Genomic DNA, 25,350 nt, shown 5'->3' with positions numbered 1-25,350 from the left:
GAGGTTTTATAAATAGTAACAACACTCACTTTTGTGGAAACAACCCTTCTCCTGCCTTGCCTTCAACTTGGCTAGTATGACAGCAAAAGAGCAGGGAGGGAAAATAGGGCAGTTTAAAATGCCTTCACTAGGGGTGGGTAACCTGGGGTCCCATGGGTCAGATCCAGCCCTTGGGACTATCCCCAGGTCATGCCTCATCCCCAAGCCACACCCCTTCCACCAGCCCTGCTCTCCACTTTTGCCTGGGTAGGATGTCTCTTTGGACCATGAGAAGACTTCTCACTTGCCTGGATGCAGGATGGAGAGATGTATGTTGCACTTCTGTGTGTAGGAACTGTTGGCTTTTGCATGGCTGGAATGTAGACTCCTACTGTACAAGGGTAAGAGTCATTTAGCCATTGATCCACCCACTTTTTGCCTCTGGCTACACCCACTATGGACACACAGTCTCTGGAAGGTTTCTTTTAAGGTTACCAGATGTCCCCATTTCCCGGGGATAGTCCCTGGATTTACAAATCAGTCCCCATACAAAATCCACTGAAGTGTCCCTGGATTCATTGAAAAAAATCTGGTAACCTTAGTTTATTTCAAAGAACCATAGAGTTAGAAGGGATTCCAAGGGTCATCTAGTCCAATCTGCTACAATGCAGGAATATTTTGCCCACAATGGGGCTTGAATCCACAGCTCATGCTCTACCAACTGAGCTATCTCTTCAGCCCATGGGAAAACACAGCCCTTGGACTGAAATAGGGTCACCACCCTAGACCTACACAAACAGGCACCAAACAGTCAGCACTCAGTTCAATCTGACCCCATTTTTTATTTTCCAAAGGAGTTTGGGGGTTTTTTAAGGGTGTTCACCTGGTCTGTTGCCCTCTTATTATTATATAGCCTATCCCCTGGGGTTTAGCCCTTGATACTTCAAGCATCAAGCCCTGTACCTGAATGTAAGCTAATGACCTGTTTCAGTCCATAGCACATGATGGAACTGCCTTGGTGAAGCTAATCAGGTCTGGGTCTGGCCTGGGTGTCTGAGTATTCCTTGCAGGCTGCCTTGAGCTCCTGGCAGGAAAGGTGAGAGATAAATGCAACCAACTAATTTACTAATTCACAAAGGTTATTACATCTGTTCTCATGGTAAACCTATATGCTAAATCACTTGGCAGGATTCCAGGGTGGCCATTCAATGTCCCACCCCTAAACAGCATTTCTGGGGACTTAAATTGCAAGTGGCACCCCTAGAACCTTAGAAAAGAGCAGGAAGGGCTGTGTTGGTATGAGGGAACCCAAACAGGGACGTGTCAAAGGTGCGTTAGCAAACCTGCATAGCTGTAGATGATGGAGAGCTGCTTGCGATACTTTCAGCAGATACCATATAACAGGGCTCTTAAACAGAAAACCTGGTTTTCATTTTTCTTTTTTTCACAGAGACTTGTCTCACATCAGAAGTCAGGCCAGTGATTTCCCGTTTTCTCTGCCCTTCCCCCAGATGCCTCTGAGGCAGAACAATAATTGCAAACATATTTATGGCTGGAATGGTAACTGAGAGCGCTGCCTGGATCCACTCTCCTCCCCATCTAATCATGTTTCACTTAGTTAACATGATATGGGCTTTTTCGAGCCTGCTGCCAACATTGCAGATGTACTGCAGTTGGAGAGGGAGGGAAAGGGGGGGGGAGAGCACTGCTTGAGACACTGGAAATGCCTCACTGCTCCCTCCTTCTGCCTCCCCTCTCTCTCACATGCAGGATGCATGTCAAGAGCTTTGGTGGAAGCACAAGGAAATTCCAAGACTGGGAATTGCCTCAAACTCATTGTGGGGAAACAAAGGAAAAATGACAAGCTGATAGGACATACACCCAGGAATAATTGTCAGCATCCAGCTGTCATTCTTAAAATCTTGCATGCTCAAGGAGACTGAAGAGACGAGGCTTCCTGTTCAAAACAGGCGAGTTGCTCTCAGAGTTGGGAGGTTGAGATTTCATGCCCTCTGGCACAATTGGTCCTGTATGCACGTGTGCATAAATTTACAGGTATGGAAGGTTACATAATCTGGGTAGGCTATTCAGGTTGCAGAATCCAGTATTTCTGGGAGCAGAATCTGCGTCAGGCTGTTGTTACAGAGTTTCTATTTCCTTTACATGCACATAGCTCCACAGGACAATAGAGGTCTGTGTTCCTCTCACATGTTTATAAAGCTGTCAGTTGGAGCTTCCTGCAGATCATGTTTAGCTACTGCCCACGTTTAGCTACATTACAGATCACCTTTTATTCCTCAGCTCAATTCAAACATTTGTTTCCTTCCATCAGGACATGGGAGGAATTCAGCGTAGTGCTAAGGAGATAGCTCCATCAGCACACGCATTTCTGCTTGGCTGATGGAACAATCTGCCCTCTCCTCCCTCTGCAGGATGTTATGAGGGTTCTCTCAACTCCTCCAGAGCCAGTTTGGTGTGTGTGTACAAGGGATGCCCCGGGGGGAAAGATGAGGGAATGCCCCACTGCACTAGCAGAAGTTCTGGTAGGTTTACTTTGCTGAATCCTGCCCATGGATTCTAATGTATAGTCTTGGGAAACATTGCTCAGACTCAGCAAAGATCCACATACAGTAGTCTGGTATCTGTCATGTGACACACATTAACCAATCAAAGGGGGGGAACCAGAGTGCCTCATGCCGTTATCTGGTATTAAATATACAAAGACTGAAAAAGGAATGACCATTTAAAAATCAGGTCTGACATTTAGTATGAAATCCAGTGGGATGTGAGCTCTGGCAAACCTTATAATGTCAGGGCTGGGAACTTACTGCAGCCTGGACTCATCATTCATCATGATCTTCCTGCTCCCCTTTCAAAACACACACACACACACACACACACACACACACACACGATGCCATGTGGGGAAGGTTCCCCTTCAGTAGCAGTTTGTGCAGGTGAATGGAAGATCTGCATGCGGAAACTTGTTTGCACATGAACATATTTTTTTCTGCACAATGTCAGGAACATGCTTATTTGAAGGGAATGGGAAGAGAGGAGAAGCTTACAACTACCAGAAGATAATTATTTGATACATTAATGAGTGGCTTAAAGGATAAAGATGTGACAAGCTACTTCTCCCATGTGGACGTGGTAGTGCTTGACACTGCAGCCCTCCATTACAATCTTAGAGTCATCCTGATCACACCAACAGCTCTCCTGAGACGTATCAATGCCTTAAGCAGCAACTACAATATCTGCCCAATCCCTACTGTTTTTGCTTCAGCTCAGGTGCGGAGGAACCCTCACCATGTGGAAGCAAATTATCAGATTTCAGGTTCCGTTCTCCATGCTGACTAGGAAATAATCCTTCCACAAAAGTAAATGTGTACTGGAAGGGCACTTCCAGATGAGCTGCTTTATTGAACACCCACCCTGATTTGTTTACAGGGAAATTAGATGACATTGGCTATTTGTTGAGCATTCATCCTGATTTGTTTGCAGGGAGGTTAGATGATGTTATGTCGAAGCAAGCGCCATCCCACACTTTCCAGGGCATTTCCCCATCACTCTTCTTATTGCAAAAAAGTCAGATCTTTAGGGGAAGTGAGTTTGTTGCATAAGACTCTCCCGATCAGTTTTGATTGTGTAACCTGAATTTGCCAGAATGTGATTGAATCCCATCTGAAAACAGTGGCAATCTGCAAGCATCCCAAAAAGTCATTGTTAAAGAATCCATTTTCTAACCAAAATCTTGCTTTAGAACTGAAGTTCCCTCACTCTTTCATCACTGTTACTCACAAGCATTCGAGGTTTTCCACAAACAAGTGCTGTATAAATTTTATAAAATAAAATTAATTAAATAAATAAAGCCTATTGCTCCAACAGCTAAATTTTTTATGTGACTCCTTTTGTCTTCAGCAAAGCTCTTAAAAAGCTGTCAATACTCATATTTTACACTGGGTTTTGTAATATTTTATTAGCCTGTCTTTAGCACTCTCTTCCTTCCCTACAGAGAGGCTAAAGGCTTGGTGGCAGGCAGAAAAGACTTCAAAGAATTGAGGAACCTGGGCCAAAGAGAAGTATCTTCTCAACCCTATATTTTCTTACATGAACATCTTCAATGTATGTACAGAGATGGGCTTGATGTTACGTGTGAACTGAGCCACCAATGGACTTCAATTCCCAGGCCTCAGGCATGCTTGGCCAATGGTGAGAGATGATGGGAGTGGTAGTCAAGCAACATGTGGGGGGTCATGATGTCTATGAAAAGGATATTTGAGACTGCAGTCCTATATCCATGTAACCTGGAAGTAGCCTGAGAGATCCGTTGGACTTACATTTGTGTAGACATCTATTGGATCAGATTGTAAATTCAACAAGATAGATGGACACACACATTGTGTGCATGTTTCCACACTTATGACAACATTTATGCAGTTGTCTTTGGTGCTGATCACTCTGTATTATGAATACAGTGGTACCTCGGGTTAAGTACTTAATTTGTTCCAGAGGTCTGTTCTTAACCTGAAACTGTTCTTAACCTGAAGCACCACTTTAGCTAATGGGGCCTCCCACTGCCACTGCACGGCCAAAGCATGATTTCTGTTCTCATCCTGAAGCAAAGTTCTTAACCCGTGGGACTATTTCTGGGTTAGCGGAGTCTGTAACCTGAAGCGTATGTAACCCGAGGTACCACTGTAACATTATTTGGCAAAAGCTCTCAGAAATGTGAGAGGTTATATGAGGCAATCCTAGACGTGTTCTAAACACACAGGGCCATTTCATGGGATCTTTGCTGACGTCACCAACCTTAATGCCCTCACCGTTTGATAGCAAGGACTAGTTGGATTATTGTACAGATAAAGATATTTCCTAAAACAGATAAGACCTTTATTAGGCAATGGGTTGGTTCTTGTGTTTAAACTCCATGCTATGTTTTCAAGGTGAAAAGGGTCTGAAACAAAGTTGAAGCATCTGAGACAGTTTCAGATGGAAAATTTTAGAGGGAAAGAACTGGATAAAGTCCAAGGTTGTTGTTGTTTTTCCTTTAGTGAAGCCTTTTTTGGAAACTGAAACAAAAAAATGCTTGTCAATTCAAGGCAGTTTGTTATATTTAAGGACTAACATTTACAGGGAACTTTCAAATTTCCACAATTTTGAGATGGGTTTGCAAAGCACATTGCAGTTTTTGATCCCATTTGCCTTCACAACAGTCCTGTGGGGTAAGTTGTCAGCAATCCCATTTTACAGATGGGAAATTGAGGCAGAGAGGTAATGACTCACCTCAGGTTGTACAACATCTAGATGTCCAAGATTCAAATGCAACTCTCTGTTTTTTTGTACCTATGTAGAACAATTTGCTCTTAAAGTTTTGACTCAAATGTAAGCAAATGTTTCCATTCCGACAGCTAAAAACAACCACCCTCCAAAAAGCACACACAGTTAGGGTTGCACACAACCCTTTTATTTTGGCAAAATACAAATGGTTATGATCAGAGCGAGCACTCAGTGCCCAGTGAAATGGTCACTTGATTGCTTTCCATGCACCCAGATTAGGTCACCAATGTACCCTTTGAGCCAACCACAGTCTAACTGCAGGGTGATGCAATATGCCAGGATTCACTCAACAAGAGCAGCAGCCCACATCCTGCCACACTTTGAAAGGGTCACATGAATCAGCCCACAACCCACCACAAATCAATTGTTTTTACACAACTGCAAATTCACAAATGCCAACTAGAATGACAGCTATCCATGGAACAGACCAGTGAACAAAACAGCAACAAAAACCCTAAAGCACAGAACACTTCAAATGTGATGCTTCTGAAACATTATGAAAAAAATCACTTCACCAGGCAACTGCTCACAATGAGTTAAACTGGAAGCTTGCACAGAAAATGACCAACTTTACAGTAGGCTTATTGTTGCATCACATGCACCTCTAAAGGTAACTTGAAGGGAGATTTGAACAACTTTAGGACAGATCCACATCATGCATTTAAAGCACTTCCAACACACATTTAAAGTGCATGACTTTCCCCAGAAAATCATCGGGACTGTAGTCCCCATCCCCCACAGTGCTAAAATTCCCAGCACCCTTAACAAATTGCAGTTCCCAGGATTCTTGGGAGGGGGAGTCCTGTGCATTGAATGCACTTTAAATGTATGGTGTGGCTCTGCACTTGGTTTATTCTTCCGAGTGTAATATTATCATCAGCAGCAATCCTCCCCCTCAAGTAAGTTCTCTGGTCCCCCCCCCCCCAATAACAGCCCTAGGAATCATCCAGACAAACCCAAAACTAGCCCTGTTTAGATATTCCTTCCACATGAGTGACTGTGCAAAGTGGAGAGGAGAAACGTGCCCGACCTTTCTGCAAACACACACACACACACACACACACACGTACATTCAGATAGAAAGTCTGCACAGATCTATACAGTTACCAAAGTTCATTTGTCAGGCCCTGTGGCTAATCACACAGTATATAAAAAAAATCTACAGCATCCCAATTAATAATCATTTACATAAATAATAAGATGCAATATGTATCCTTTTGTAATCCTTACAGCAACCTGCAAGGTAGATGATAATCATTATATATGTTCAAGGGATCTCTCCCTACTTGTGACTCCCAGCATACTGCGTCTGATATTGGAGGCAGAACACATTTATTATGGCTAGTAGCCATTGACAGCCTTACGCTCTGTCAATCTGCCTATTACTCTTTAAAAACCATCCATGTTGGAGGCCAGCGATACATCTAGTGGGAAAGAATGCCATAGTTTAACTATGTGCTCCATGAAGAAGCACTTCCATTTCTGTCCTGAATCTTCTGACATTCCACTAGTATTATGGTGCAGCGAGGGGGAAACAACTCTCTATCCACCTTCCCTACATCATGCATAAATCTTACACACTTCTATCATTGCCACCCCTTACTAGTCTTCTTTTCCTAAACTGAAAATCCCCAAATGTTGCAACCTTTCCTCAAAGGGGAGTTGCTCCAAGCCAGTGATCATTTTGGTTGCCCTTTCCTGAACCTTTCCCAGCTCTATAGGATGCCTTCTGAGGTGCAGTGACTAGCACACAGTGTACCAGTAGTTGCACCATAGATTTGTATAATGGAGCTGAAGCTGAGAGAGTGCGGTTTGCCTAAGGACCACATGAGGAAGGCAGAGGGAAGATTGAAACCAGTGGCCTTCCTGATTCACAGACTAATCTCTTAGCTATTATTGCACCAGCTCCCCCAACTCTGTGGGGCGAGCTTGGTGAGTCTCGGGGAAATAAGAAAATATCTTTTATGTTCTGTGATGCAACAACACTTTGGAATAGTGGTGAATCCTTTAAAATGAAGGCAATCTGGCAACTCTGAAGCAGACAAGACATGCTTACTTCATTGTGTGACTCAAGAGCAGTATCCACAGTTGCTTTGAAGTGGTTCAGACCAAAGGAGGCAGAGTTTAAGAATGAGAGAGTGGAGAACATATTACAGAAGCTCTGGAGAGGCAAATACACAGTACACAATCTGCCCTCATTTGTTCTCTTAAATGCTAAGCATGATGTCGCTGGGGGAGGCTGAGCATACAAAATCCTCTTGCCTTGGCTTTGCTCTTTTCAAGCTCTCGCTCACAAAGGCCATTAACCAGTGGGAACAGCAAATGGTGCTGCAAAGGATCTGAAAAGCACAACAAGCTGTGTGTGTACATGTATATTACTGGTAACAAAACTGATTCTCAAGCCTGAAAATGATTATCCAGAGGCATCACAGAGGGCAGTACGCTATTTGTAGGGCTGCCCTATCCAAGCCCAGTTTAAAGATAAAGAACCATGAGAGAGAGCTGCAGGGATGCTGCCCTGCAGGGAACTTAAGGGGCACTTGAACAGGCACACACAGCAGCTGAGCACAGTCTTCTCCATTACGGTGAAATGTTTGTGTTTCTATTTAGTCATTCTTCCTATATTTACATAAATTAGTGTAAGCACATTTTATGCAAATATATGTCATCTTTTGAACCTTGTTTTTGATTGTGACTTTCTTTCTCTCTCCACTGCCCTTCCTCCTTTTTGAGGTTTGTAAATAGCCACCCTAGGCAATGCCTGAATGATCATAGTTACATTGCAATATTTCCTATTAATCCAGGAACCAGCAATGGAGCCATTGGTCACAGCTCCTGCTTTGCATGCAAAAAGCTATAGATTCAATCCCTGGCTCCTACAGCTACGACTGGGAAAGACTCCTGTCTCAAACCCTAGAGAGCTGCGGCCTGTCAATGGGTTCAATACGCAGCAGCTGGATCAATGATCTAACTTCATATAAGGTGGTTCCATTAATACAGTGGTTCTCAAACTTTTTTCTCTGGGCCACACTTTCAGAATAACAATTTGCCCATCCCACACTATTATTATTTTTTATGGATGAGCAATACTTTGGGGGGGGGGGGACTCCTAGCGGTGCTTGATTTATAACATAGAATACAATTGCTTTATAATATTATCATGGGGCATCCAGAAAGTATAAAACAATGCAGCTCCATAAGAACACAAATCATTCCCAAAATATAATTATAAACGAGCCTCTTGTGTATATACCTTAAGTATGCATGCAAACTGAATGAGAGGTGTGAGCATGCAGTATCACTTAAATGTTCTTGCTCTGATTTTGCAAACGAAAAACAAACATTTTGATACTGTACTATGAGTACTACACTGAACTGTTTCAATGTTAAGTTTGATTGTCCTTGAATCTTTCCACCACACTTGCCGCACCCTTTGAGATCCACTGCCTCAATACCTCTATTCATCAGGATAAGGCTACTAGCCTAGGCTCTCCCTGGCTCAGGCTGTACTCAGCTCCCTTCCAATGTCTGCTCATGTGACCTGTGCAAGTCTTGTAGTTGGCCTTAAAGTAACAGTACCCTATACTATGCCTGGCGTGCTCTGGTCCATGGGGTCACGAAGAGTCGGACACGACTAAACGACTAAACAACAACAACAACAACAACAACAACAACAACAACAACCCTATACTAAAGTTACTTTGAAAAAGCATTAAGTTTGTGGTCTTATTGCTCCATGGTTTCTTGGCTAAGCACCATATAGAGGGCAGGAGCAAAAATAAAAATAAAAATTATTTATTGGTATGTAAGCCTGCAGGTAGGGAGTGTCATATTTTGATTTCATGTAAGCCACTTTGGGAGCCTTTTTGGCTAAAGAGTGGGGTACAAATGCTCACTATAGATGATAGATAAATAGATGGATGATAGATAGATAGATAGATCAATGTAGATGCCCATCTCCTTGTCCTAATGCTGGCCAATGCCTTGTATGCAACTGGCTTTTGCTGCAGGCCTGTGCCAATTTGAAACACATGGCTTTGGATGCAGCTGTGAGCCATTTCTTAGGTGGACTTCATGTGGACAGGGCTGGCCTTCTCCTTGTTTTCATGAATAGTTCCATGATGCAGGCCTAGCATGACCACATAGTTTGCAGGGCAGGAGTCACACACTGCTCTCAATAGAAAGCAGTTCTAATTCAAGCCAATATTGCACAAAGTGGCCATGTATCAAAAACATGAGATTCTGCATAGTTCCGAGTGTACTAAAACATAAAAAGAGGCTGAAAAAAGGAATAATTGGATTGTGCGGGCAAGACCTACATTGTACATTGATTCATAGGCCAGATCTGCACAGCTTGTGAACCACCAAGCAAAAGACAGCCCAGCCCGCCAGCTGAATCTTGTGGCTTGTAAAGTGCTTTACAATTTCTTTGTTTTTGCTATCCTGGGCAAGTAACAAAATCAGGTGGTCTATTGACTCCTTGGTAGGCTAGTTTTGGCTACCACCACACACTGCACTCTGTAAGAGACATGTTTTATGTGTGGGTGTGTGGCACTTGAGGCTCACTCCTATAGTCCTCCATGTGAAGAATTTACATGCTGAAACTACGCATGAACTGCTCAAAGCAAACCAGAACTAAAACCTACATGCAGACAGTGGATGCAGTGCAAATAAATGCTGCTGATAACCAATCCCTCCATCTGATCAAAGTCATCTGATTTGTGCTGTTAATTACAAAAGAAAACCCATCAAAACTAGATATTATGTGACTATGGTTTGTAGGAGGGACTATGATGTTGCTCTCCTCCTCCTCCTCCTCCTCTCTCTCTCCCTCTCCCTCTCTCCCACACTCTCATGTTCTGTTTCTGCTCCTGCTAGTTCAAAGCACTTAGACAGACAGGGTTATATAACCTTATTTATACTTTGCACAATTGTGCATTTTTGCAAATTGGCTCAGTGGGACCATAAAACGTTGTTGCTGATGGCGAGGAACAGAGGAAATGCAAGGGGCACTCATTTGAAAGCAGGTATCATTGCCACGCATGAATGTACAGAACTCCTCAGAGATTTGCAAGAGGGAGAGAGGACCCAAGAAAATGATAGCATCTGCCCTCTCTTGCCTCAGAGATTACCTATTGTTTATTTATTTAGGAATTCTTATGCCACCCAAATTCATATAAAATATCAGTGTAACTTATATATAGAAAGAAGCATTTTCATAGATAACACTGATGGGTACAGAAGCACTGCAGGGCAGCCCTGAGTATCAGAAAAGCGAAGCAGTGTTGACATTGCTGCTGCTGACTCCTGACCCTGCCGGCACAGTGGATGCGACTGTGTAACTCAAAATTGTGTTGCTGGACCACAACAGGGCCCCAGGATAGACCAGAGCCGAGTTCAGTTTTTGTTTGACACTGCTGTGCTCCACCCTCACTTGGTGGTTTTCTCTAGGACGTGTGGTTTTGCTTCCAGTGTGGATGCCCAACAGCTAAAGCCAGGAACGCCTAAGATAGCCATACAGCTTCCCAGCTCCTACTTCAGTCATGCCAGCTGAATAAATTCAGGAACAGACATGGGCTTGGGGGGCTAGAAGGTGGCAGCATGTTCTTTGCTTGGCTATCAGACACATTCTTTTTAAAAAAGGAAGTCATTTGACACAAGGCTACAGCTTTCTTGTCTGCAAGAAGTAGTAGAAGAACACCAGACACACCCAGCTTTTCCCAAAAGCAATGAGGACAGCTTGAGCTAGCCAATGTGGCTGAATTCAAGGCCATATAGTCATTTCTGGCACACAGATGTTCTTTCTGGGAACGAAGGGTCAAAGCAACACTAATGCTGAGGCAAATGGAAATCAGGCTATGATGGAACACTCTTCCTGAGTATGGGCAGTGGGTGTTTCTTCATGAGATAACTTCTGCTCTGAAGATTCAGGGACAAATTTACATAACCAAAATGGTGTGTGTGCGTGCATACACAGTGTTTTAGAACCGAGGTGGCTAATCTATGGCCCTCCAGATATCATTGAACACCAACTCACATCAGCTCCAGCCACCCTAGCAATGGTCAGGAATGATGGGAGTTCTAGTCCATCAATACACAGAGCTTCCTCACCCCTGCTTCAGACTGTTCAAAGCACTTAACAGAATTACCTCAGTAATTCTCACCACAACTCTGTCAGTGCTGGCTCTAGGTCCAGGGCTGGTTTTTTTTGCTTGGGGGGGGGGGGAGGGAGGGCCCTCAAAGGATCCTCACTTCCTCAACACCATCAATCCTTTAATGTGGAAGAGGGTATTTCAGCTTTGCATGACGATGTCCTCCTGCTAAGGAAGCCTGTTCAACACAACTATTAAAGGTGCAGGAGCACACAGACACACACGTCCTCTTTTGTACCTGACAACGAAGGGAGAAAGTCAAGCAAATGAGCAGGCAGTGGCCACACATGCGGGTGAGCAGGTTGACAGGTGACTCAGAGCCAGGGAGTTCGGTCAGCATTGGGCTTTGGCATGTGACCTGTGATGTCCAAGCCCTGAATTTGGTTAGACTGGCCAATATTATTCTCCCTATACTGCAATAGAAGGGAGCCACATGGTACTCATTCATGACAGAGATGAGATTTCAGCGAGAAACATCCTGGTTTATGGTCCAGTCCCTTATCTATACTATACCACACAGTGGCATGCCTTTGCCTTATCCTCCTCTGCTGCAGAAACATTTCTGAACCTCAACCAATCTGTGTCGTGGTGCTTTAAAAAAATAACAATCTCTAAATTTCTGTTAACTGCAAAACCACCACAACAAATAACTAAAAAGAGGAATTATGGCTTTCAACCACCTGCTAACAGTTGAGAATGGATAATGTTGTGCCCAAGCGGCTTCAGGCTTCAATAACAAGGTATGACCCAAAGTGGTAGACCTACATTTTTGGGGCCCCTGTAGTTTGAACTGGGGTCTGGGACGAGGTCTGGGAAACCACTGTTGTCTTCTTCAGTTGGATTGTTCCACAACAGATAACCACACCTTTACATCACCTTTACTGACCCTCAAACTTTGGGATTGTTGAAATATATACAAGAAAATAATAATAATCATGCAATTCGAATGGGGTCTACTAGATCCAAAAAAAATTAAGCAATATGGACTACAGTCACTTCTGGGGCCCCTCTGGAATTAGGGGCCCTGAAGCTTAAGCTTCATTAGTTTCACAGTAAATCCACCCAGGCAATCGCTTTACATATTAAGGATGCTACATTGTTCCCTCTAGCTCAATACGGCCTACAGTGACTGGCAGGGGCTCTCCAGGGATTTTGATGGGGATTCTTTCCCAGCCCTACCTGGAAATGTCAGGGTTTGAACCTGGGGTTCTTCTGGATGCAATGCAAATGCTCTACCACTGACCATGACCCTTCCTGCTATGCTAAGTGTATTGAGGAACTGCACATCGTTTGGGATTGAGCCAAAAACACTTCTCTGATTAAATCAGCAGTAGAAAGACGTCTTAAACTTTAAACCCCATTTTCCAGCATGGTGTGCTCTTGCCCAAAAGTAAATTGCCTGTAAAATGAGGCTGTGCAGGGAGAAATATCTGCAGCAACCGTACTGAATTAACCTTCATTTTCCAGGGTTATGCTACCTACACAGGGAATATGCACGCACCCGGGACACCCTATCCTAGCAACGAGAAACCCCCTTGCCCAGCAACTAAATCTCTCCAGGCAGCAATACAAACATTTCCAGAGGATAAAGAGCGGGTGGAAGCTCCTGCCTTTTCACACAAGTTTTGGCATGAAAGGCAGCGCTAAACCACAACACACAGGCAAACAAACTGAGCGGCCAACATCCAGAATATAAAGGCATCCTCCAGCCAAGAGCTGGGCTAGCCCCCGCCCCAGTCCTCCAAGCTTCCCCACCACCACCAACCGCCCAAATTCACACTTAACAGGCTCTGCATTCATTCTCTTCCCTTGAAAATTCACCCAAAAACTGGAAAAGAAGGGGAGTGGGGATGGAGTAGGGGTAAGAATCAAATGAAATCCAGATCCAGAAAACCGTTTTGACCCTTGCTACTTCTCTAGCAACAACATCTATGTGCAGACCATAAAAATGGTGAGGGGAAGGCAGAGTTAAAGAAATGCAACTTATAGAATGCTGGAGTGAAATAAGAGAGGTTGGCTGATCTGCTTCCAATGAAGCTGAAGAACCCACAAGGGGCAATGGGTGAAAGTGGGGGTGAAAGACAGAAATAAATACACACACACACACACACACACACACACACACAAACCCTATCAAATGACTCCAGCACTCACCTGTAATCCGGTCCCTCTCCATCCCGACCAGATGTATTCAGCATCCGCCTGTCCCAAATTGTACTTTTTAACCACTCTCCCTGTTGCTTTTCCCCAGCTTTCCTTCTCCTCCTCCTCCTCCTCTTCTTCTTCAAAAAATGTTTTTAGTCTAATTTCTTCAATCGGCTGCAATCACGAATGCACCCAGATTACCACATTTCCATGTGCTGATCATATGTTTGTGCTCCAAACTGAAGTAGCTTTGTCTCGTTGAAATAAAGAGAGAGAGAGGAATAAAGAAGGTGCCAAAGGCATGACCCAGGAAAAAAGAGAGAAATTCAATGTGATTTCTCTCTCCCCCCCCCCAACTCGAAAAAAATATATTCTGCCACGTGCAGGGCTAAACTGAGAAACTCAGTTCACCCGCAAGACAGTCTTAAAGGCACAGCGCGTACATTTCCAGGACAAGGCTGCCGCTCTCTTGACTTGTCATTTAATATTAGCTGGGAGATGCTCTGCAACTTGGCTCCTTGGAACAAAGCAAGCAACTCTCCGCCAGCTGCTAAAAAGTCTCTCCTGATTTCTCCATGCTTAATTCTGCTGCCGTTTCTCCTCCTCCCCTACTTTTTTGGCTTAAAAATCACTTCGTAGCTCCAGAAGCCAGCTGATTCCTCCATCCAGCCTGGTCTGAGGTTTCGTGATTGTTTTTTTTGGGGGGGGTCAAATTATACACAAACTATTCTGCTGATGAAGGCTGACTTCACTCCTCAGTAGAAAGAGAGAGAGAGAGAGAATCACAGCTAGGAAGGATTACGGCACATGTTTGCTGTCTCCAGTGAAGAGGCTTCCTACTCAGTCTTGGCAAGGAGCTGCCGTGTTGCCTTGGCATGAGGAACTGGACCTTCCCTTGTCACATTTGCCAACAGAGAGATGGGGCTCCTACAGCTGGTCTGTAACTGAGAGGCTGCAAAATCTCTCTTGCCAGTGATGGGGTGGGGTGATGGTGGTGGTGGAAGAGCCTAGAGGGAAAAGGCTGGATCTCCAGCAGCCCCTGTCAAAAACTCAAGGTGATGAAGTCTGTGCTGGCAGAGCAACCAACCAGGGTGGAAATTAAATGGAATGGTCACAGTGAGCTCACCAACAAGGTGGGGTATCACAGCTGGTCTTATTAAATTGTTGCTATGACTTGGGAGGGTGCTGGCATGGGCATCCCCCCCTTGCAATGCCTACCAGAGAATGGACTTGGACTTATTTGCAGCTGTCAGGGTGGGTCTGCAGTGGGTTATTTACAGCAACAGGATGTGCTCATTTAGCATCTCTTCCCATCAAGGCAGCCCACCCATGCCTTGAGCTCAGCCATCATTCATCCCTGGTCTACCCAACAAGAGGGGATCACAGAACAGTTTTTGCAGCCTCTCCTGGCCGCAAAACCCAAGGTGTGGTTTGGATTGCTGGTGGTGGGTAGAAATGCCTTTTGGGTGCATGGCTGGGCTGCATCAAGCTGGCAGAACTTGTGACTTACCAAGCCAAATGCAGATCACCCGGAGCTTGAGGAAATTCCTGGTTCTACTGCCAGGAGGTTGTTGAGCTGCTGGCAGGCTGCCATACATGGCTAAGTGGGCTGCATTTGACTTGCTAGGTCCCAAGTTGTGCAAGCCTGGGCTAGATTGTCCCTTTCAGCTCCAGGGTTTGGTCAATCAACATCTCTCCAGCTAGTTTTTAAAAAACAAATAGGCTGATTGCAATATGTCAATGGTCATGCATGTGGAGTTTCAGGAAGCGGCCATCAGCAAGCAAACCAGATTCCTGCCAGTCCTATTCATAGGGCTGCCTCCACACAAATTCTGCACAGATAGCCAATGCTAACAAATGGGCCTGCACTGGAATCACTCTAGAAAGCACTCCTGTGGAAACAAATGTTGCCAGGCCCACAAACTGCTGAGCCTGAAAATGTTCTTCAGATCTCCCAGTCCAGTTTCCAGTAAAGAGAGGAAGGAGCCTCCAAAGCCATTACTTGAAACAGATTAGTCCAAAGGTGGGGAACCTGTGACCATCCAGTGGTTCCTGGTCTACGGCTCCCATCACTCCTGTCCATTGACCATGCTGGCTGGGTCAGTTGAGAGTAGGAGTTCAAAAACATCCAGCGGGCTGCAGGTGCCCCATCCCTGTTTCCATGCCATTCATCCAATAAAATCCACCACTTTGACTATTACAGTGTTTAATATACCAGTGCAGTAAACCTGACACAAATCCTGAGTGGATTCCCTAAAACGATTGAATAGCACCTTGTACACCTCTTTCTGGAAACACCAGCAGCCATGCTGGCACCAAACATATTGCCCTGCTTTCTTTTGGACCACATCAGTGAGGCTGGACAGCCCAATGACTCCATACACAGCCCAGGCTTGCACCATGGAAAGGTTACTTTGGTGCTTCTAATGCAGCTGTTTGACTTCACCACGGAGGAGCATTCCATTGTCTCTCGAGACAGACAGATGCCAACAGGAGAAAGACCTGTTTTATATATGCAGTGGGATGTGGGACTCGGAGGAAATTTTATGCACCCGTAGACTGCATGCAGAACATGTGTGATGCAGAATGTATGTGTGCTCAGTTCATGTACTGCCTGCCTGCCACACATGCTTTCAGGATAGGTGTGTAAGCCAGAGACTCATTTTGCACTTCTCACCCACATGTAGTTCAACCATAAACTGGGAGCCTTATGAACTCATCCTTTGTCTTATTGTCAACATAACATTTGCAAGTACAACTGCAAGGTTTGGGGCACAGGTGTATTATCGTCACATTACAAATGACTGAACTGAGATTTATTTATTTCTATTTATTTAGGAACATAAGGTAAGCCTGCTGGATCAGAGCAATAGCCCATTTACTTAAGAATCCTGTCCACACAGGAGTCAACCAGATTCCTGTGAGAAGCCTGCAAGCTGGACATGAGTGCAACAGCACGCTGCAATTCCCAACAACTGCTGTTTGGAGGCATGCTGCCTCTGACAGTGGAGGCAGAAGATAGCCACCATCTAATCCTCTTCTAAAGTCATCCATTTTAAAGCCATCACTGCCTCCTGCATCTCACATTTATTCCTTCTTGAAACCCAAAGTAGCAGGTGCAGGTGATTCCCTGGTGGTCTCCTGTCTAGGCACTGACCAAACCCAGACTTGTGTAGCCTCACGTGCCTTAAGACCACACCCTGGGACTAGAGATTCCCCATTCTATGAACTTCTTAGGTCAAGCGGACTTCTGCAACACTTGGGACATACCTCGCAACAAAGGATGCTTGAGAAGCATGCCTTGGGGTGACATTAAAACTGTCCTTCCAAGTGCTTGTCTATCTGCACAGCTGTCACGGCTTCCTCTAGAGCCCTCCCATGTTTGAGAATATCCTTCCCAGGGCCTGGACTCCAAATTTAGATGTGCTGTTCCAGCCTGCTTGACCCATGCTGACTAAGTGGAATAATTTTGCATCATGGAGAATGAGTATGGCTTGACTACACCCCCCAAATGACATCTCTCTCTCTCTCTCTCTCTCTCTCTTATAAGCACATGACATTGCTGGTCTGCATTTATCTGGTGATTCATTTCCATCCCCAGATTATTAGGACAGATGAATCATCTTCCCATGAAGCTGGAGAAGCAGCTAAGAATTCTGCCTTTTGGGCTGCAGCCTCCATAGGCAGGCAGGCACTGAACTTATATGTGCTTTCCCCACATGTCTGCTAAATATGGCATTCTGGTTACTGGGGGTGGGTGAGCAGGACAGGAAGTGGCATGTGGGATCAGACAAATGCATTCCAACCAATGTGGTCCCTTCAGAGAAAAAAAGTAGGAAACACAGCAGCAGGCACTCAGTCACTCCTTCTAAACCTTGAGTAATTATAGGATCCCCTCAAATACTCTGACACAGGAAGACTTGTTTAATGTCTTTCATATCTGACAGTGCAACTCTGGATGCCCCCTTCTGCCTACAATCTCTTATACAGTCATCTTGCAGGATTAGACAGCTAAGCAAGAAGCTATGTCTTTCCATACATGGTAAGAAACTCTGCATTTTTCATTGAACTGTATAATACAGAAGACAAGGCTATGTGGCCTGCTCAGGCTCCAATGTGTGTTATATAGCAGTAGTATGATATAGTGGTGTGCTATGCAGCTGATTACAGGGAGAACAGAAACTCCTTGTTATCACTCCCCAGGCCCCTTCTGAGCATGATTCAAAGAGCTGCTTATGACCTACAAAGCCTATACAGCTTGGGTCCAGGCTATTGGAAGGACCACATCTCCCTATATCAGCCTGCCCAGGCTTTGGGACCTTCCGGGAACACCTTTCTCTTGGTCCTGCCACCTTCACAGTGATGTTTGGTGAGGCCATGAGAAAGGGTCTTCTTGGTGGCTGCTCCTAGATTGTGGAACTCCCTCCCACAGGAGGCTAGGCTGGTGCCCTCTCTGTTTTCCTTTTACTGGCAAGCAAAGAATTTTTTGTTCTGACAGATTTTTGAGGCAGGGTCTTCTGAGGCTGCATGTTGTGCTTTTAGATGTGTCCAGTACTGCCTTTAATGGAGTTACTTTTTAATATGTATAGTGTGTGTTTAGTTGTATCTGTCTAAGGGCTTATTCACATTTGCCTTTTCTCTGTACTTTCCAAGCACTTTAAAGCTCTGTGTCAGAACACACTCTCTCCCTTTGCCCCGGAGCTCTCCCTGCAAAAATCCACTCTTTAAAGCAGAACTGGAGCAAACAGCAATCCACAGAAAACCCGAACTGCGATTTAAAGAGTGGCTTTTCACAGAGAAAGCTCTTGGACAAAAAGAGTGTGTGCTTGGACTTTGAGTTTTAAAGCACAGACCTGTGCCTGGAAAGAGCAGGACAAAAGCTAAGTTCGGATAAGCCCATAATTTATGCTGTGAGCTGCCTTGGGTGTTGCACTGGGAGAATGGCAGGATATAAAAAAATAAATAAATAGCAGTGAGCAAGGAATATACCCAATTCCAAGTACCTCCAAGCAAAGGCAAAGTTGTGGGGAAGTCCTTATAAAACTATTCTTTCTTTTCAGTATGTTTTCTTTCAATTTGAGAATGGAAGATGCTTGAAGGTATAAAATATGTGTGTGAGATAGAGTGATTTGCTATATTCTGTCTACATGTTTTGGATGCAGCTAACCTCTTGCAAAACTCACAGGAGAGTTCAGATTTTTTTTTTAAAAAAACTAAAATTTAAAAATGTATCTTTCTGCACAGATAAACATTTGCATATAAGTTTCATTAACTTTCAGCCCAGCTAGCCTCCATCTTTAGCTGCTGACATGGAAAGCTTTTTCTTGGATGGGGTGTGGGGACAGGAAGAAAAGCAAAATCCAATTAAAGTCTTGAAACTTCGGTTTGGACAGACCTTGTCTTTCATGCTCAGAAGTCCTTTCCAAAGCAACAAGGGCAGTGCTCGCAACAGAGAGACAAATAAAGCATCCATTATGCAGGCAGCCAAGCTCAGACAGCTTTGGATATTCTGAGCAGCTTCAGAAATGCAGGAAGTGTAAGGGAATCCCAGGCTGGATGCTGGGATTATCCACAGTGTACAGACAATGAACACAGCATTTCCAAGGAATGCAGTGTTCTCATTGGTCCAAGCACCATGCACCACACATGACATACACAGTATCTGCACTTATGAAACTTCCTTAGAGCAGGTCAGGCAACTGGTTCAACTAGCCCAGCATTGCCTACTACATCGTTAGTCCCCTCCTGATGTTGTTAGACTACGGTTCCCATCATCTCTGACCACTGACCATATTGCCTACAGATGATGGGAATCTGGAGCCCAATAATATATTGAGGATGCCATGTTGGCTACCTTTGGCCTACTTTGAAAGGCAGAGGTCTTACAGAGCCATGCTGCAGAGGTGTTTTTAGGGTAGCATGACAGATGCAGCCGCACTGGGTGCCACACTGCAGGGGGCACAACAGCAATGCTGTAGAACAGAGCACAAGAGATGGGGGGGGGTGTCGGCCATCAAATTTTAGTGTCACACAGAGCGCTGCTGAAATTTGAGAGCCCAAAGTCTGCCGCTACATGCTGCCTGCGGTATTTTAATTAGTACACCAGTGATCAAACAAAACTCTAGTAGGATAACTGGCACATATTTTCTGGTATATTTACTTACTTTCTTAAGATTTTTGTGGCAAGCCATCAGTCAGGAGCATAGAGATCACCCATGTGGAATGCATTAACTATTGATAACCAATATAATAAAGTGCTAAGATCCAGTAGCAGATGCCTCATTATTAGACAATTTAAATTTTCAAAGTTTCCCCAGGTGATTAGTCTCCCCGCCTCCCCCAAAATAATGAGCTGGATTTGAGGGAAGGGGGAATAAAAAACCTGTTGTCTAGCACCCCAGAATATTTTTAATGATAACATTGTAAAGAAACATATTGTAAGGGGAGCTGCCATCTCTGGGAGTTTACGAGCATATATTCATTTGTTTTAGTTTCTGGAGTTTTGGTCTGCAACTTTCATTAAGAATAGTTCCCCTCTGGCTGAACTGCTGTTGAGCAGAAAACCCATGGAATATCCTGCCTGAGCCTATTCCTGTACTTCCTAGGAACTTGGATGGATGCTTTTAAAACTATAAACTTTTTTTTATCTATTCTGCATACTAAACTCTGCTTCCACATACCTCCTACACCACACATTATCTCCCAAGGAACATTTTTAATCGCCAATTACTGACTACCTATAAGAATGGCTATCCATCAAAGCTACAGAGTGACTGAAGGTTATCTCGCTAGCTCCAGGCCTTTCTGTTATGCAAGGCCCTTCATGCACACTGAGACATGCTGCTTGAAGGAGCAGAAAAGAAGGAATTTGCTTTGAGATGAGAAAAAAATATTTAATAGCAAGACAGCTGTGTTTTCCAGTGTCTAGTGCCTTTCCCCAATCTGGTGCATTCCAGGTGCTGTTGACCTCCATTTACCATCAGCCCCAGCCAACATGGCCAATGATCAGGAATGCTGGGAGCCAGGGCTTGCACACCCACGAGGCAAAGTAAGGTGACCGCCTCAGGCAGCAGGATCCACAGGGGCAGCAGATCCCAAAGAAGAGCTTTATGCCTTGCTTGTTCCTGATGTAGATCTTTACTTACCACTTCTTCCCTGTTGTGTGGGGGCGGGGGGCGGGGCACCATTTTGTCATTTTCCCTCAGGTGCCAAAATGGCTTGGGAGCTATAGTTACACCATATCTGGAGGGACATAGGCTCTGCCACCCTGTGTTTTAAGGGATATATTAACCTATCACTGCATTAAAAGATATACACCTTGAGGGTACCTCAAGATATATCTCAAGGCTGTGGGAGACTGGTCTACATAGTGGCTGTTTCTCATATACACACTGCAACCTGTCTTTGTCTCTGTCTCACACACAAGCTGCTCACTTCAGATTGAAAATATTTTTTAAACAAACATAAAACTTTGCTATGATAACCTAAATATACAACAGCAGAAACACTTGATTCAGAAAAGGGAAGACCTCATGAATAATTTTTTTTGAACATTGCTCTGTACCCAAACACTCCTCTCTGGACCCAGTTCCAGCAGTCCTGAGACAGGAAGGAAAAGTCTCGACTTGTACTCCATGAATAGCTCTGGTCCGAGGACAGATTTAGATGTGGGCACATTATTATGTGGCTAAGTTACAATTAGGGTTTCTGGAAAGCACTGCAGAGTAGCTGAAAGATCTTGTCTTTACAACCCCAACTCGGGCATGGCCAGAGAGCTCCTGCTCTCTCTACTTCTACCTTCTTCCCTTCTGGACACATATATCTACACATATATCTATGAAGGCAAGTTATAGGGCCACGGGGAGGAACAGAAGGGGAATTCAACTTGGACATCAATATGCCCATGGACATTTTGCAAAAAAAAAAAAAAAAAAAAAAAAAGGAAAAACAACCCAACCACCAAAAATGAGTCTCAGAAGTCAAAAGTTTCTTGGTACATGAGAAAGAAAGCATGGGTGGAGGTTATGATGTTCAAAATACCATAAGAAGAGGACCAAATAATATTTTTGTAATTGATTGGCTTGTAACTTTTTCAGGGTTGGCCAGCGTACAAAACACAGTTCCTCACAGCCAGCACTCTTTGCAAGGACTCAGCTGGTGCTAGGATCAGAACTCTGCTAGTGACCTTCCAGAGGACCACTCTCTAATTTCCACTCACCAATGGTATAAGGTAGAAATTCAAAGACATTCCTGACCTGGCCTTTTCTCCTACAAGACGCATACATGCAGAGGGAGAGACATACAGTGAAACACACCTATTCCCTAAAAGGACCACTAGACGAACCTTCACAAACATGACACTAGCCGTTTTCTCTTGGTGCTTTGAACCAAGAGTCATTCTCTTCATACTGGACCCTACACATGCACCCACAGTCCCACACACAGAGAGGAGCATTGCAGTGCTAGCAGAATATGTAAGGGGGGGAAAGCTGAGCAGCTTCTCCCTCACCCCATCCCTCACATACTTCAGTTCTCACAATAGCAAAGTGTCATCACCACGGTACCTTTCAACACCTTTGCTGCAAATAATTCACCTCTGCTCGCCTGGTTGCTGAAGCTCCTTATGGAGTAAAACTTCGTCTAGTCTTGTGCAGTTAGTTTGCTGCCTTCCCAGCACAGCCTACTGTTACTCCCAAGGCTATTACATTCCATGTAGATACATATTGGTTGGCATCAACAGATAATGAGTGTGTTTTATCTCTCTGTTGGTGTATTGTGTTTGAGCAAAGGGTAATCTGGAATGACACCAAAAAAAGTAATCAGGCATAACTAAATTCCATTGTGCTTTGTGTTATGAACAACTATCCATCCTTTCATAGTTACAAAACTGAGGCCAGGAATCTGTTTTTGATATCAGAACTGGAGCTTGCACCCTTATCCTTTCACACACAAATCTACTCCTGTTTTCTACCACCACCAAACTTTCTTAATTTCAGGCTGCAAACCTAACCTCAGTCACATATGAGGAAGTCCCATTAAATTCAACAGTTTTGAGTAGACATGGTTAGGATCGCACTATAAATTTGAAGGGGGGAAACACTTTTTGTTCCTACTATAACCGATGGAAGTCAGTCTCAGACACCTTTGCTGATCTACTGCACATCTACCTAGTAGACCCAGACCTATCCTTTGTCCACCCTGGCCTAGTTGAAAGACAGCCATGAGACAACCCTCTTTAATATCTCATAGATGGAAAATCTATGGTATAGTAGAGCATAGTGTAACCTGGATCTGTTGAATCTCAGCTGCTGGGCACAATCCTGGCATGCATCTACTCTGATTGCACTTGCAAAATGAGGTCAGGGTTCTTGCACTGTGCCCTGAGCAGACATACATAATGATAAGGAATGCCTGCTGCCTGCTTCACAGAGATTGGTTAGGGTTTTTTTGGAGCTATGTGGGGAACAAATAAACAAAAATGCCAGCTGAAGCATCACGAGACAAAGCAAAGACAAATGGTTCATCTATCAAGCTTGGGAGCTGGCTAAAAAGAAGGTAGAGTTGCAGCAGGACCTCAAGATTCAATAGCACCACCGTACAACAAGAGACTATAACTCCATAGTAATGTCTGGGACTGTAGCTCAATGGTACAGCACACATTTTACACATAGGAAGTCTCAGGGTTAATTCTGGACTTTTCCATTAAAAAGGACCGGGCAGCAGATGATGTGAAAACACCTCTCTACCTATGATTCTGGAGACCCAAAGGGTCAGAACAATACTGGGAAAGATGGACAAACAGTGTGACCTGATCTAAGAAGCTTCCTACGGGTTATTTCTAATGCTGTCTGTACACAAGTGGAACAGCCTTCCACTCATGCAACAAGATTTCATGTCCCTGCGGCCCTCCACATACCCTCAAAAACTGCTCCAGAGGATTGGCAGACTTTCTGGAGCAAAGCTGGAGCAAAGCTCCATGGGAGAGGAGAAGTATGGTAGCATAAACCGAAGTCCATTTGCACTCTCTGGAATTCACCCTTTGCTCTAAAGGCTGGAATCCTGAACACACTGACTAGGGAGTGAGCCTCACTGAACAAAGTATGACTTCCTTTAAAGTAAAAAATACAGATTGCTCAGGAAGGAAGGGGAAATCTAGATGAAAGGAGACCCATTCAGATCCAAAGCTGGAACTAGGGATGGGCAAACCTCTTCAGGTTGGTTCTTTCCCTTTCTCATTTTTCCAATTGCATGTTCCCTTCTCCACAGTTCTGCAGCAATTTGTGATTTAAACAAAACCAAAAGACCACATGAGATTGTGTCTGCATTTTAGTGCAAACATCTCCTAACGAACACATTTTTGTGTGGAATTTTGAACTTATTTCCCACCCTTGGTTGGGCCAATCCTTTCCTGATAAACAGTGCAGCTACCGGTGCCCAAGTAGGACATACCCATCTTCTAAAGTCCCCTTAAAATCATCTCCAGCTTTATGTGAATATGAGCAAGCTCTCTGACAAAGTGGCAAATGCAGCTGGAGTGACTTGCCTGGCAAGCAGGACAAATGGGGACAGAGACAGCCACAAGAAAGCCCAGTGATCTCATCTAGGGAGGCAGACAAAGCAGGTGGGCAATGTCAGCCGGCATGTAGCTAACCAGCTCCTTGGCTGCTGTGGGGAAGAGAGGGAGAAAGAATGAAGGGAAAATGCTGCCTGCCTTGGCAATTCCTGGGCCAATGTTAGATCCAAAGCATCCCTTGTGTGAGGTAAGTTTCAGCGGAAGAGATTATTTGTAGAGTGCCTGCAGATTTACACCAGGCTGTGAGATGCCTTCTGTGTCCAGCTCTCCAGCTGGGCTAGAACTGAAAGGAGTATCCACCAATAGATTTGGAGGGCTTTGCAAAGCAGAAAATTAAGGTAGCATGGGTACACACACAAAAATCTGTAATGCTTTAAGTACATTGGCCTCTCCTGAATTTTTTAATTTTAAGCAAGTTCCAAATGGTGAGTAGATTTCCTATGCTAACAACTGTCAAGTGTTAATTATCACTGCATGATATCTCTCAAATACTGACAGACGGTAAATACAAGATAGATGTTAGGTGTCAAATGCTATTAGGTGACATCACTACATGCCCTAGCAAGAGGCTGTTGTAGCCCCATCAACTATCTCATAAAGCAGGCATGGCCAAACGTGGCCCTCCAGCTGTTTTGGGACTACAATTCCCATCATCCCTGACCACTGGTCCCGTTAGCTAGGGTTGATGGGAGTTGTAGTCCCAAAACAGTTGGAGGGCCAAGTTTGGCCATGCCTGTCATAAAGGTAAGTTGGCAATTTGCATTTATTGGCTCCCTAGTGACAACACTGGAAAGTGCACCTCAGCCCCCCCCCCCCCCCGTTGGATATTTAAGGTAAGAGTCTCTCTGGAGAGACTAACAATTGCAATTTTTACTTACAACATGCACATATACACTTTATGTAATAACATGCAAATGCAACAACAAAATAATTACATTCTTTGATTGACAAGTAGGCAGCCCCACCCACCTGTCCAAGTTGGTTCCCAGGATCATATATTCCTACAGAGCCATATACTCGCAAAGTTTTGGGAAAAGGTGCTAGACAATATAAATATGATTATGCGGAAAAGCTTAACATTTTCAGAGGTGTAACAGGAAACTGTGGCTTAAACTAACAAGAATGGAAGCCCCAAAGCCAGCATGCAGGGAAAAGGGGGAG

At 44.4% G+C, this 25,350-nt stretch overlaps 1 protein-coding gene across 3 annotated transcripts in view; it reads right to left on the bottom strand.

The window, feature by feature from the left end:
- SEPTIN9 (septin 9) overlaps positions 1–25,350 on the bottom strand; it is a 207,953-nt gene that overhangs the window by 140,607 nt on the left and 41,996 nt on the right. Inside the window, exon 1 of one of the 3 annotated variants that reach the window (XM_083428475.1) lies at positions 22,181–22,321. The exons of 1 other annotated variant lie outside the window; for it this stretch is intronic. Coding sequence is in view for 1 of the 2 variants with exons in the window: in XM_083428474.1 (XP_083284600.1) it covers positions 13,626–13,647 (22 nt within the window). In the remaining variant the exon portion in view is untranslated. Of the gene's footprint in view, positions 1–13,625; positions 14,747–22,180; positions 22,322–25,350 lie in introns of those variants that run through there. One more of the 3 variants, XM_083428474.1, reaches the window with a different exon arrangement.

The sequence above is a fragment of the Podarcis tiliguerta genome, assembly GCF_965153285.1.
Source record: "Podarcis tiliguerta genome assembly, chromosome: 2".
Lineage (NCBI taxonomy): Eukaryota > Metazoa > Chordata > Lepidosauria > Squamata > Lacertidae > Podarcis > Podarcis tiliguerta.
This window is presented reverse-complemented; position numbering and strand designations above follow the sequence as displayed.